Source organism: Rhinolophus ferrumequinum, chromosome 9 (genome assembly GCF_004115265.2).
Source record: "Rhinolophus ferrumequinum isolate MPI-CBG mRhiFer1 chromosome 9, mRhiFer1_v1.p, whole genome shotgun sequence".
Lineage (NCBI taxonomy): Eukaryota > Metazoa > Chordata > Mammalia > Chiroptera > Rhinolophidae > Rhinolophus > Rhinolophus ferrumequinum.
Window position 1 is genome coordinate 24,203,034 of NC_046292.1, and position 14,616 is coordinate 24,217,649.

The 14,616-nt window shown below is 48.6% G+C and overlaps 1 protein-coding gene across 4 annotated transcripts in view; it reads right to left on the bottom strand.

The window, feature by feature from the left end:
- Positions 1-725: 725 nt before the first annotated feature.
- DLGAP3 (DLG associated protein 3) overlaps positions 726-14,616 on the bottom strand; it is a 58,207-nt gene continuing 44,316 nt past the window's right edge. For 3 of the 4 annotated variants that reach the window (XM_033114080.1, XM_033114079.1, XM_033114078.1), the window contains 4 exons: positions 4,209-4,693; positions 2,699-2,790; positions 2,291-2,434; positions 1,366-1,584 (listed from right to left, as the gene is read on the bottom strand). In XM_033114080.1, coding sequence (XP_032969971.1) covers positions 1,366-1,584; positions 2,291-2,434; positions 2,699-2,790; positions 4,209-4,693 — 940 coding nt within the window. Of the gene's footprint in view, positions 1,585-2,290; positions 2,435-2,698; positions 2,791-4,208; positions 4,694-14,616 lie in introns of all 4 variants that reach the window. The other variant, XM_033114077.1, reaches the window with a different exon arrangement.

Below are 14,616 nucleotides of genomic sequence, written 5' to 3' on the forward strand. Positions count from 1 at the left end.
ACCTTTCTGGGCTCAGACGGCTACAAAGCTCATGGTTTGGTATTAGACAATCCTGGGTCCACCACTCTTCGCCCTGTGACTTTGGACAGATCACTTAACCTCTCCTGAGCTTCTGCTTTCTCATCTGTTGTAAGGATGAGCCACATGCATGTAACGTACTCACCCTTTGCCTGACCCACAGTAAGCATCCAGTAAATATCAGTCATCACCACTAGGTTTGGGTTGCCATTTAGCTTCCCAGGAAAGTTCTGTTCTCTGCCCCCACCAAAGTGCCCACCCATAGGCGGCATCAGAAAATATGGTAACACTAAATTGAACAGAGTTTTCCTGCTGCTGATTAGGAATGACTGGAGCTGATGGACCATTGGGCCCTCAATATTTGTCCATATCTAAGAAGAACCACACTCCCCATTACTGAGCATGTGCTGTGTGCCAGGCATTGGGCTCTGGGCTCCCCTCTCTGGAGGAACCCTGGAGGACTGGGGCGCTGAAAGGCAAACGAATGGAGAGTTGGAAGCCCTCCCCTCTTCAACCCACAGGGACCCCTCCAGGAGGGCTCAGGTCCTTCTGTAGTCACCGGGGGTCTGAATCTTTCCCCTAGCTGGCCCAGGCAATACTCACTCTCCCCAAATCAAGAGCTTGGGATCTCCACCTCTCCTCCCTCCACCCCATCCCCCATGAAAAGGGCAGAGGTGACTTCTTCTGGAGAAAGTAGCTGGCTTAAGTGCAGTTCTGCCGTTTTATTTTTCCTGGGATACTCAAGGGGAATGTGGGAACAGCCACAGGTGTGGTGAGGGGAAGCCCCCATCTCCCCTCCCCAGCCGCTGGGAAAAGGGAGAGGCCCAGGTGCCCTGGTCCTGGGTTGGTCCAGCCACTGTGGTCCCTGGGCCCGGTGGGCTGAGGGCTGAAGGTGGAGCCCCTGGGAGGGTGGGGCGGGCTCCTAGGCGGGGTTCGGGATTCTTCATAAAAAGCCACAAAGCTGATCCCCACGAAGCCCAGCCCCGCGGGGTGGGGGGGACGCAGAGCCCAGATGGGGGACCCGGCCCGGCCTGGCCCGAGGGGGGAAGTAATGGCAGAGATGGTGCCCGTGGGGAGGTGGGGATGAAGCGTCGGACCAGGAGGGAGGGGGGTCCAGGTGGGAGCGCAGGACGGAGAGGCACGGCCCCCAGCCCAGCCCGGGCGTCTTTGCGTGGGGTCAGGACGGTAAAAAACCCACGAGAGTGTGACGGGCAGGAGGGGCCAGGGCGTGCGGTGCCGGCGGGGCGGGCGCACGGGGCGGCCCGTGTTCACAGTGACCTCGACGCTGGGTGTACAGTACGGGTAGAAAACCACGGCCCCGGGCCCGGGATGGGCGGGCCGGGCGGGTCACAGCCTGGTCTGGGCCTCGGGAATGTAGATCTCGATGCTGTCGGCGCTCTCGGTGGCCGAGCTGTGGCGGAAGGAGGCGGCGCGCTTGGCCGCCAGGAGCCGCTTGCGGGCCTCCTGGCGCTGCCGGTCCACCGAGTCCAGTGAGCGCTCCTTCACCGGCACGCCCCGGCCCCGCGAGGGCTTCTTTGGTATCGGCGGAGGGACCTTCTTCTCCTCCTGCCGCGAGAAAGCACGGCGAATTAGTTTGGGGGTAGGACCCACCCGACTTCCCAATTCACGCCTGCACGACCCAGGGGGATTAACCTCCTACGGCAGTGCCACTGAAAGCAGAAGCCGCAGCGTGTAGCCACCTGAAGCCCCAGGTGTACTTGTCCCGACAAGGTTAAATCCCACATTTTTTTCATTTAAAAAATGATAGTTTCGAGCACCCCCTGGCGGCGCCGTTCGTGGCAACTGGCATTAGAGTGCTGACTCCCTGGAGGAAGTGGATGTTTTCACCACAGGTGGGGAGGAACCCAGGCAAGGCAACCGCGGTTCACATACCAGGCTTCTGGGCCCCCTCACAGACAAGGTCTATTGAGATGAGGGTTGAGGGGCCCCTCAAAGTCCCTTCTGTGCCTAGGTCCGAGCTGAGGGCAGTCAGCCCTTCAGGAAGCTCTAGTTCTGCTCCCTTAAACTACAGCTGGTCCTAGGCTGCCGCCGCCACCTCTGGGTTCTGGCAGCTTTGCCAGTGATGAGCACGGGGGCCAAGCAGACAGCAGTGACCAAGAATGTGGTCATTTTGAAAGATGGTCACCATCACCTGTCCAGGGCTGCCTTTGCTGCCCATGGATCTCTTCTCCTGTCTCCCACTCCCCACACACATGCCCCTCTGGGGAGGGGCATTTTCCAGGACTCTTGGCTTGAAGGAGCCTCCCCACACCTTAGGCTCCAGGAGTTTCCAGCTGTTGGCCTTGAGTTGCTGTAGCTCCAGGAACTTGAGGGTCACATCCTCGATAGAGAGCTGCAGGAGGTCCCAGAAACCCGCCAGGTCCTGGAAGGTGGGCACGGGGAACGCAGTGGGGTCCTGCAGAGGAAGGAGACAGAGAAGAGGCAGACAGTCATGGAGGTCTGATACCCAGCCAGGAACAGAGAAAGCCCCACCCACCCTCATTGTCAGGAAGCTCAAACAGGGAGAATAGGATGGGGACTAGCAGACAGGGAAACAAGAAAGCTCAGGTTTCTCCCTCTTGGACACAAACACCTGGTCTCATCTCCAGGCATATAAGCACACACTGGGTCATCCAACAGATACACACACCTGATAGGTTCTACACCCATGGGCACTCACCATGCTTTGCTGACACAGCCGGAAGAACTGCTGAACCTTCTGGGACAGGAGAAGTTGTGTACTGCCCACAGCACTGCGGATCTTCTCCAGGACTGGGGAGCAGAAGGAGATTCAAGGAGGGGAATGATGCCTTTCCTTCCCCAGCCTCCAGAAAGTCTGCCCTGAATGACTCTGACCCTTCCATTATCTGGCACTCTCCCCGTATCTCCTTCCCTATCCCATCCCCAGGTTCCTAACAAGCAGTTCCTATCCCACTTTACCAAGAAGGCTATCCTCAGAGACTGATGTTTCTTCCTTTATACAACCCACAAGGTCTGACAATTAAGTTTGCGAACTTGTCGCAACGATGTTGCTAACCTTTTTTGATATTAGAGGGATTATTCATTATGAATTTGTACCAACTGGACACATAGTTAACCCAGTTTACTATTTGGAAGTGCTGAAAAGGCTGCGTGAAAAAGTTAGATGACCTGAACTTTTCGCCAACAGTTCATGGCTCTTGCATCACGACAATGCACCAGCTCACACGGCACTGTCTGTGAGGGAGTTTTTAGCCAGTAAACACATAACTGTATTGGAACACCCTCCCTACTCACCTGATCTGGCCCCCAATGACTTCCTTCTTTACCTAAAGATAAAGGAAATATTCAAAGGAACAAAATTTTGATGACATTCAGGACATCAAGGGTAACATGACAACAGCTCTGATGGCCATTCCAGAAAAAGAGTTCCAAATTTGCTTTGAAGGGTGGACTAGGCGCTAGAGTCGGTGCATAGCTTCCCAACGGGAGTACTTCGAAGACGACCATAATGATTACTCTTCAGCAATGAGGCATGTAGCACATTTTCTAGGATGAGTTCGTGAACTTCATTGTCAGACCTGGTACATTTCTTGAATGCTTATCCCCCTGTGTCCTTCCCTCCCATGTCAGAGAACAGATGGACGCCAGCCCCAGCCTAGCCCTCTAGCCTTAGCCAAGCACTGGCTCCATGACCATCTACTGGCTGAACTTGGTCACTCACCAGTGTACTATTCCTTGGCTCAGTAAGAATTACTAAATAATTTCATGTACATGACTTCTGTCTTCCTCGTCACCACCTCATCAACTTGGGCATTTTGGGGTAAGACTGCATCCCCCCTCAGACTGAACTTGCAGGGAAGGACCATATCATCCTGGCTTCATTTCCTCCCCCTCTGCCTTAGAATTCTGGTCCCACCACCTGGATCAGACCCAGATCCCCACACCAGCCCAGATTGGAAGAGTTCCCTTGGCCACCATGGACTTGGTGACTTGGACTGACAGCCATCTGGTAGAAGGCCCAGCCCTTTCACCTGGTCACTTTCCCAGCTCCCAGAATGCCCTACTGCCAAGGGGGAGCCACCAAGGTCTGGTGCTAGGGAACCAAACTGTGAGGATGGCACTCTCATGTTCAACCAAAAAGCTCCCGTTTTGCTACTGTCCCTCCCACCCCCAGCCACGATCCCTCCACGCCCAGTGCCCTCACTCACTCTCCTCCGGCAGCTCATAATCCTCCGCCTCGCGTTCCATCTGCTGGCACCAGTGCTCCAGCTTCTCCACCTCTGCCCTCAGCATCTTGATGAACCACTCACCATCCCGTGGGCAGGGGGATGTGCGGCCTGAGTCGGGGAGGCTACGTGAGCCACGCTCCATCCAGGAGTCACGGCGACCGGCCACGGGGCCGGGGGTGGGGGCAGGGGCAGGGCCGGGCGACCCATCGGTGGCCGGCGGCTCGTACGGCAGTGGGTAGCCCTCACGGTAGGCCCACTGGCCCTGCGTGTGGACCGTGCGGAAGACTGAGTAGGTGGGGGCCCGGGGCCCGGGCTGAGGCTCAGAGGCGTGCCTCTGGAAGGAGCGTCCAAACTGTAGGGCCTTGTCTTCTGTGGCCACTGTGGCCAGGCCGGCCAGGCCCTCCAGCTCCAGGTCTGCCTGCACTCCGGCGGTCACACTGTTGGAGCGCTTGAACCTAGCCCGCCTGGTGAGAGAGGTGGCTGTTATCTCTGCCCTTGTGGAGTTTCAGCCCAGCCCTTACCCTCCACTCCAGGCCAAAAGGAAAAGGGAGAAAGGAAGCCTACAAAGTGATGGATATTAATCCAGGGCCTTTAAATAGACCAGTCTTTGCAACAGGTGGGCCCATAATACACCTACCTGTTGTACTGCCTCTGAACAAGGTGATACTTAAAGTATTTAACAACCTGTGCTCCACCGGCAGAATAGCTGCTGGCATACACCAATCAGAATAGACACAGCCCAAGTGTGAGAGCATCACCCCACAGCAGCTGGACTGTGGGGGGACCAGAGGGGCCAGGGAGGGGCCAGGGTGGTGGCTCTTTACCAATAAATATGGAAGTATTTCAGCATTTTTATATGTCCTCAGCCCCGCAGAGAGATGAATAAATTAAGGCCCAGAGAGGCGCATGGGAGCCCAGCACAAAGCAGCAGAGCCAGGATTTGGACCCAGGGCTGCTGCTAGCTCCACCGCCCAAGCACTTCCCAAGGCACCAGCTGCTAGAACATCAGGAAGAACTGCCGTGGAGCAGCTGGGGGGAAGGGAGGTGGCTGCAGCTGGGAGGACTTTGTCACTAGGGACTCTCACAGCTCAGCCCAGAGTCTGGCCAGACAGTAAGCTGGTGCCAGTGGAGTTGAATTAAGTTGTTGGCAGGAATGACATAAAGCCTGGCAATTTCTTGTCTTTGAGTTAATAATATGCAAATCATATGCAAAACAGAAAGTCAATTGGCCTTGTTCTTTTTACCCCTGGGGTTCAGAGTGGGGGCTCTTTTCTATGAAGAAGTCAGTGGCTCTCTGGGTGCATGAGGCTGGGATCAGACAATACTTGAGGTGGGAGTCAGGTGATTTGGGGGTAGGAGAAGAGGTGAACAGAAGTTTGAGGTCTGGAAATTCAAGGACCATAAAAGAAAGGTTCATGCGTCCTAAGCAATCTCTACCTTCATGTGGTCAGGAGAGAGGGACCTGGGGGGCCAGCTCCAGGGGCCCCTCCAGCTTCCCAAAAGGTTCCCCAACCCCCACAACTTAAGCTTTCCTCTTGCTGCCCAGGCCTTCTCTCCCTGCCTGCTTGCCTGCTTGCTTCCCTCCAGCTGGCGGGCTGCCTGCTGGGAGCCTGTTGCCATAGAAACCAGGCCCAGAAGGATGCTGCAGGACCCAGGGAAGAGAGATGCACTCATGTGCAGTCTCCAGTGAGCCCTATGTCCCAACCCCCACCCAAAGAGAAAGCAAGCGAGAACATATTGCATTGCCTCCCACATGGTCTTTATCTTGGTGTCCGCCCATGCTGCCCTAGTCAATATTTGCATCACCCTCTGCCCTGACTATTGGATCAGCCTCCTTTCAGATACCTCTGTCTCCACTCAGCACAGCACAGAAGAGCACCGGATTAGGAGTCAGACCTGAGTTCTAATGCTGGCCTTGTTGCTATGTGCCTTTGGGAAGTCACTCACCCTCCATCTAGGCCATCTAATATATATAGAGAGAATATATATACATACACACACATACTGTATATATAAAATGATAGGGATGGACCATTCATTGTCAAGGTACCTCCTCTCTCTAAAATTACACCTTGCGTATTTTCAGACCTGGGACCTAACATTCCCTCACCAATCCACCCAGGACTGGAGTAAGTCTTCCTAAAACTGACCTCTGCTCAACTCATTACCCTGCTCAAAACCCTTCCATAGTTCCCCACTGCCAAGCAAATACAGTTCAAGCTTCCTGTGCGAGCATTTACCTGATGCTAGTATATACTCTGGATGCTGTCTTCCTCTCCAACCTCTGCCCCACATTCTCCCTGTTCCCCACGTAGATAATACTGGCTCTGACTGACTCTAAGGCTTTGCCCATGCCATTCACCTGCCTGAAATGGCCTTCCTCCTCCTCACTCCCTGTCCATGCTCTGCTGAAGTCCCCTCTTCCTCTGTGAATCTCCGGACTGTCCCCAAGACCACACTTAGTAGCATACCTCCCTCAGCAGTCTTCTTGCATTTGGAGGAAGCCCCACTGTTTGGTTCAATTATCTGTTTCTGATGAGTCTTGTGTGTCTAACTGAACTGTTAGTATGTACTTGGAATCCTTTTGAATGTTTCCGTGACTTTGAGCTCCTTTCATTAACCTTTGGCTGCTTCAGAGCTCCAACAATTGCAAACCCCACAGGTAAAGGTGAGGCTTGCCCCAGTAAATCCAATATTGAAGATCTGCCTTCCCTGCTTACTTTCCTGTTGCCCCCTGGACACTGTCCTTCAACACCACTGGGTTTGCCGTCTTTCACCTGTCCTCTGAGGGGTCCTCAGAGGACCACACTTTGTCTTGATGAAATAGTCCACACAGCCTGGAACAGAAGCATAAGTGCCCCAAGCTTTATGGATCTCAAGTCAGTACCTCAAGGAACCCTCTCGCTGGGTCTACTTCAAGGAAGACCAAAAAAGTTGAGGAGCCTGTGGGATTACTGGACGCACAAGCTTGACCATCACTCCCAGCCAGGGGCGAGAGACTTGCGCAGCGCAAGCAGGAATCAGTCATCTCTGTACAAGTGGCATTTACAAGAAGCAGCATGGGAGGAGATCCCCCAAGAAAAGAGCAAGGAAACAAATACACAAAGCCCCAGGGAACACAGACATTTCAGGGGTAGGTGAAGACACTGCAGCCCCCAAGGTGTCTAAGCCAGAGCGGACAAGGAAGAAACCCAGCACAAAGTCACCAAAAGGCAGACTGGGGACAGATGGGTCTCAAGAAGGGATGGGCAGTCAACATGGAAAATGCAGCCGGTTATGAATGAAAGGTGTCCATTGATTTGGCAATATGGAAGCCACTGGTGATCAGGGCAAGAGTCGGTTTGGTGGAGCATAGAGGGCAGATGCAGATGGCAGGGGTCGTCAGGCGGTGGAGAAAACTAAGCAAGGCAATTCCTTCAAAGAGCTTGTTTAGAAGTTAAGAGAAGACAGTGTACCTTTAAGGGAGGCATATTTTGGTTATTTGTCAATTATATCTCAATAAAGCTGGGGGGAAAAGGGAGGGATATTTGTTTAGGGTGGTTCTCACATGCCATATCCTGAGGGGAGAGAACCTATGGGGTAGGCAGGATAACTTGTGAATATGTTACCTTCCAAGGCAAAAGAGACTTTGCAGACATGATTATGTTAAGGATCTTGGGATGAGGAAAAGAGCCTGGACTGTCCAAGTTGTTCAATTTAATAACGAGAATCCCTATAAGTGATAGGAGGAAGCAGGAGAGTCAGAGTCAAAGAAAAACATGGGACGACGGGATCAAGGTTGGAGTGATCCATTGGGAGGACTCACCCGGCCATTGCTGGCTTTGGAGACAGAAGTGGGCTACAAGCCAAGGAATGTGACAAGCCTCTAAAAACTGGAAAAGGTGACAAAATGGATTCTTCCCAGAGCCTTCAGAAGGGATCAGTCCTGCTAACACCTTGATTTTAGCCCAGTGAAACCCAGTTCAGACTTCCAACCTCCAGAAATGTAAAATAATAAATACATATCATTGGGTGCCGCTAAATTTGTGGTAATTTATTACAGCAGCAATCGGAAACTCCTCATAATACCACCTGTAAAGAGAAATCAATTGAAGATAGAGAAGAGAGAGGCAAGAGAGGTTCAAGGAACCAGAAATAAGGGGACTAAATAATAATGCCCTTTGAGTACTTAGCATGTGCTAAGCTAAGCACTGCACATGAATAAACACGCTCGATCCCCAAAAAGTCCAACGATAAGGGTATTAGTATCACCCTTACTTACAGATGAGAAAACGGAGGTTTCGCGAGGGTAAGTGACTTCCCAGATCAGACAGTTATCAATTCGGTACAGTCTGGCTGTGGAGGGGCCAGCTCTTAAACCAAGGCTCTTAAACCAGCTCAGTTCCCTAGGACTGAGGAAGAGGGGTGGCTTTCATCAAGACAGATGCCTCACTCTTGAGGCAGGACTGGTCCAGGAGGCAAGGGAAGAAGTGCAAGTAAGTTGGGGGTTGGTCTGGAAGTGGAGAGGGGTCCCACCGGATGACCTTAATAGTTACAATGAAGTGAGCAGGGAGGCAGTCTGCTGGATATTTGGAGGTGGGGGAAGGAATGAGAATAAGCACTTTAGGGGAAGCAGCCTAACAGAGTGGTTAAGCACACATACTGCCTGGGTCCAACACCCAGCTCTATGGCTTGTGCCTCTTTCCTCATTTATAAAGGAGAATAACATTACCCATTCACAGGACTGTTACGAGATAATACATGTAAGGAACTTAGAACGGCACCTGGCCTGCCCATTGTAAGTATTACCTATTATATGGAGAGGCTGGACAAATTGTAGCTGGAAAGAAAGGGATCTGGGCAAATAAAATCATGGGAATGTAGCGCTGAGTACGCAGCATTGTAGTTATTAATTATTATGATTGCTGTTGATCATTTCCATCTGTTCTCCCACAGCACTCTGGATAAAACCTCTTTTATAATCCGTATCACATTGTATTGTAGTTAGTCATTTGCATATCTGTCTCCCTTACTAAATAGGGCAGTTGCTCATACATAAATGTTAGTTGAGTGGTTGGTTGGTTGATTGGAAGAAAGGATGGTAGAGAGCACTAATCATCTCCAACATCCTTTCTTCCTTAGTAACAGAATCCCACAATTTTAAGCTGGCCACATGGCCACTCTGAATAAAGATTGGCTTACCAACCTCCCTTACAGCTAGGTGTAGCCATGTGGCTAAGTTACAGCTCACAGGATATAAGCAGCAGTGGTATGTGCAACTGCCAGGAAATGTCCTTGAAAGGAAAACGTGCCCTTCTTTGTTCCTTCCTCCTCCCTGCTGACCAGAATGCAGACATGATGGCTGGACCTCAGGCAGCCATCTTGGAACACGAGATGGAAGTCAAGTGCTAAAGATGGAGGAGTAATAAGATAGAAAGAGCCTGGGTCCTGACACTGTAGAGCACCTACCAGCCCTCAGCTGACGCTCTCTGGACTTCTAAGCAAGAGAAATAAACTTCTATCATAGTTAAGTCACCGTCATTTGGGGGTTTTCTGTAACTCACAGCCAAACCTAATCCTAACGATAGCAGATACATTTGCAGGGTAGTAAAGTTCAGGGCTTATGTCCCTCTTTAGTTTTGGATTTGACAGTATTTGCTGTGGTCTTCACCAATAGCTGCCAACACAGAATAGAAACTGGCTTCGGTTATGAGTCATCACTAATTCATAACAAGGTGTTTCACAATATTTTCTCCCCAAGCCTTTGCCAAGGTTGAGGGGCCCTTCTCCCCTCAAGTTCCTTAGGGTGACAATGATCATGTAACTGACGATTCTGGAAGCTGTTATCATAGCTACTTGAGGGAGACATTTTTACTGTGATTCTCTAAGGGATAACACGAGAGGCTCTGGGGAAAACTGGCTCATCCCAAAAGACACAGTGACCAAGGAATGCTCAACATCCAGGAGTTGTCAAAAGGTCTTGCCAAGGGGCCGGCCCGGTGGCTCAAGCGGTTAGAGCTCCATGCTCATAACTCCAAAGGCTGCCGGTTCGATTCACACATGGGCCAGTGGGCTCTCAACCACAAGGCTGCCAGTTCAATTCCTCGAGTCCCGCCAGGGATGGTGGGCAGCGGCCCCTGCAACTGAGATTGAACACGGCACCTTGAGCTGAGCTGCCGCTGAGCTCCCGGATGGCTCAGTTGGTTGGAGTGTGTCCTCTCAACCACAAGGTTGCCGGTCCGACTCCCGCAAGGGATGGTGGGCTGCACCCTCTGCAACTAGCAACGGCAACTGGACCTGGAGCTGAGCTGCGCCCCCCACAACTAAGATTGAAAGGACAACAACTTGACTTGGGGAAAAAAAAAAAAAAGGCCTGGAAGTACACACTGTTCCCCAATAAAGTCCTGTTCCCCTTCCCCAATGAAATCTTAATAAATAAATAAATAAATAAATAAATAAAGGTCTTGCCAAGAGTATTTGGCAGCAGGCTGGCAGGGGTGGGAGGGGGACTGGTGGGGGGAGGAAGGGCAGAGACATTTCAGCAAGGCTCAGCCGTTGTACTAGCACCCTCTTTGAGAAAGCATCTAAGAGCTTAAACATATAATCAGTCAGGGGTCCCTGAGTCCACCACCCCAGCCTGGGGGCTATGACCGGGAAGCCAAGGTGGGGCTAGGGTAGGAGATTTAAGAAGAGCCGTGACGGTCAGTCAGGAACCATCCTGGAATTGATGGCTTAGGAATAGAGGCAGTGTCCACTCCCAGGGCTTGTGGTCAGTCACCAACTCTTTGCTTTTGAAGGACTGTTCTTGGAATATAACTTCATAATGATGGAAACTTCTTTCCTACAGCTCAAGGGGTTCTGTTCTTTCAGCACACTCCCTTCCCAAGATCCCAAAGCCAGAAATGACCATGATGCTATGGAAGGGGTATTGGGGGTACTTTCCTACACAGGGTTCTCCAGGTAGCCCTGGGTGGGCACAAGTGGGTCTAAGGAGAGTTGTCACGTAAAATACAGGACTCCAGTTATATTTCAGTTTCAGATAAATAACAGACAATATTTTAGTATAAGTATGTCTCATACAATATTTGGGAAATACTTACACTAAAAATTATTAATTGTTTATCTGATAATCAAATTTCATTGGATGTTCTGGTGTTTTTTGTTTGTTGATTTTGTTTTGTTTTATTTTTGCTAAATCTGGAATTTAAGATAAGTTCTTGGTAGGAGGAATCTATAATTGGAAGATAAAGGGGATCCCCCTGGTTAGAGAGAGTTAGAGGCAAAAATCGAATGGTTTCTATGTTCTCAAAGGACCCCAGGAACATTATACTAATATTCAGCAAGGACATTTGATGCATTCTTCCATCACGGCGCAGAGTGTGCTGGGTCTGGGAAGACGCTAGGATGCCCTAAGACACGACTCGTAACCATTTCTTAATTACACTCCCTCTCACCACAGAGCCTCAGTGCAAGCTGCTCCTTCTGTCTGGGACACTCTTTTCTCGCATGTTCACCTACTCAATTTTTGTTCATCTTCAGATCTCCGCTCAAATGTCACTTCCTCAGGGAAGCCATGCCTGACCCCTTTGGCTAGGTCAAAACACCTTATTATGCATTCTCACAGCACACATACCTCTCCTTTATGACACCTTTTGCAGCTCTTACTTCTATATCATTTATGAGGTTCTTAGATGAATGCAGCTGTAAGCTTCATAGGACAGGGATTGTCTGGTTCTGCTCACCTTTGCATCCTCAGTGCCCAGCACAGTAATTGACAAATAATAGGGATACAATAAATATCTGTGGGCCGATGAATCTCTGGTGGGATACAGTGGAGACAGAACTGAAGGGGTGCTAACTCCTACCCCTGTATATTGCTAAGCCAAGTCACCAGATAATGGGCAACTGGAAGGACCCGCAGACAACTCCCAGGTATCAGAGGCAATAAATCTGAACTCCTCCCCCAATAGGTTAGCAAAGAACATCCCGAAAGGCAGAAAAGAGAGACCTTTCCTCCCTGGCAATTTTTAAAACCAAAGTACAGAGAGAGAGAGAGAGACAGGTACTGTGACCAGCAAGACAGAAGCAAGGAAAAGAGCGTCCAAGAAAATGGGGGTGGCAGCAGGTAGGGGGCTAGTCCTGGATATTTGCCTAGAAAGGCTGCTGGTATTCATGGCTCACTTTTATGTACCAGTTGGGGCATGGTGTGTGGTAAGACAGACTTAAAATGCCAGGGACATAAGGGACAGAATGGACGGTACAGGTGTACAACTAAGGATGCCTTCAGCAGACAAGCAAGGGAGCCTGGCCAGAAAGATGCGCCAGATTTCTTCTCTCCCCACCTGTCACCCCCTCTGGATTCCCAGTGTGATCACCTGTCCCAAGCAATTTAGTTCTTCAGACATTTCTCCGCCATCTCACCATCTCCCCTCACCAGCCCACCCCACCAAGACCTCCCTGAGCACTTACACAAGAGCAAGGAAAACCTCATTCTCTGCCTGTCCCCACCCTTCCCAGACATCACTCCAAATGTTCCGCTCTGTCTATCTCTGCTGCTATCAGCCTAGTACAGACAAATGATCGGTATTGTAGACTGAACCAACTTAGGAAGCTCCAACCCACCCCCTTGAACATATAGAAATGCTGGATAAAATAAAGTCAAAAAAGTGGTTTTGTTATAACGTCAAGCTTGAAAATAGACAAGAGAAATCTTCAGGCACCAGAAACAAAAAAGAAAGTTGAAACCTGAGTAGTAAGAGGGAATCTAAGTCAATGAGCCACACGAATATCAGGATAGACATATGCTAGAGGCTAGATGGTAACATCCAGGGAGAAAAGAGGAGTGACCCCAAACCTATGCATCCTGAGGAGCTGGAAGAAGACCCCATGCATAAAGCCAGCAGCCAAGAAGGGTCATTTCATTTACAAACTTGGACTAGAAACTCATGTCATGATTCAGGAAAGTGGCCAGGAAGTAGGATGCTGAGAAAACAAAACATTAAGGTTGCTTTGTGTGTGGGTGTGGGGTTCAAATGAGTACTACCAGTGAAACACAGAAATCTCAAGCTGAGATATTAACTCTAAAACTGGTCCCAAGCTCAAGAAGTACTTCAGCATAAAGGAAATTGAACCCATGAGGAAGGAGTGGGCAGTAACAAACAATAGTGAACACATAAATTGTTAAAACATGTTTGTAAACCTAAACTATTAAACCATAAAAGATATAACAACAACTGATTTAGAAGAGTTTTTTAATAAAGAGGTATAATCAAAATACTAGATAAATATAACATGGAAGATGGGAGGAGGGAGTTAAGAAGGAAATTAAAATGTTCCATTTGTTTTGGGCCTAAGAAGCATAGAAATGCTGACTAATTTTAGACTTTATTATAAAAATATGAAATTAACTATGGTTGTTAAAAATTTGAGGAAAATCACTAAATTACTAAAATGTAAACTTCCAAACCAGTGGAGGGAAAAAGAGAAATAAAGTAAGTCCAAATAAATTAGTAATCAAAATACATATAAATGAATTAAATGTATCTACAAAACTCTAGCTCCATGTTGCTTATAAGCAACACATCTAAAATGGAAAATATTGGAAGGTTGAAAATAAAAGGATGGAAAAAGATATATTGGAAAATTAACCAAAAGAAAGCAGCCATTGCAATAAAATCAGGTAAAATAGACTTCAAGGCAAAAACCATCAGATGAAAAGAAGCCTATAATAATGATAAAAGGACAAACCTACCAAGAAGATACAACAATCATAAGCCTGAATACTTCTAAGCAGTACTTTCTCAAAATAAAAAAAAAATTAATACAACTACCAGAGAAAATGACACATCCACAATCATGGTAAGACATTTTAACACACCTCTCTCAGAAATGGTAGATCAAACATAAAAATAAAAAAATAAAAAATCAAAGACAAACATTTAAAAAATATAATTTATATATCTGATCATATATATATATATGAAGAAGGAAGCCTCGACAAATTCTAAGGAATAAATATTGTACAGACTGCATACTATGACCACAATGTAGAAAATTTATAAATCAGTAGTGAAAAGGTAGACCCTTCCCCACAAAATACATTTGGAAACTAAAAAAAAAAAAAAAAAAAATTCTTCTAAACAATTCTTGAGTTAAAAATGAAATTATGATGAAAGTTACAAATTTTTTCAAACTAAATGATGAAAACACTGCACCTCAAAACTTATGAGATGCAGTTATAGCAGTACAGTTAAAGGGAGTTTACAGCTTTAAGAGCGTATGTTAGAAAATAAGAAATAGCATTCAGGAAACTGAAAAAAGACAAAGATGGTAAAAGAAAGAGTACAATAAAACAAAAGTATTAGAAGAAAATATTAAAGGTAAAAGAGAAAGAAATAATAGAGATGCT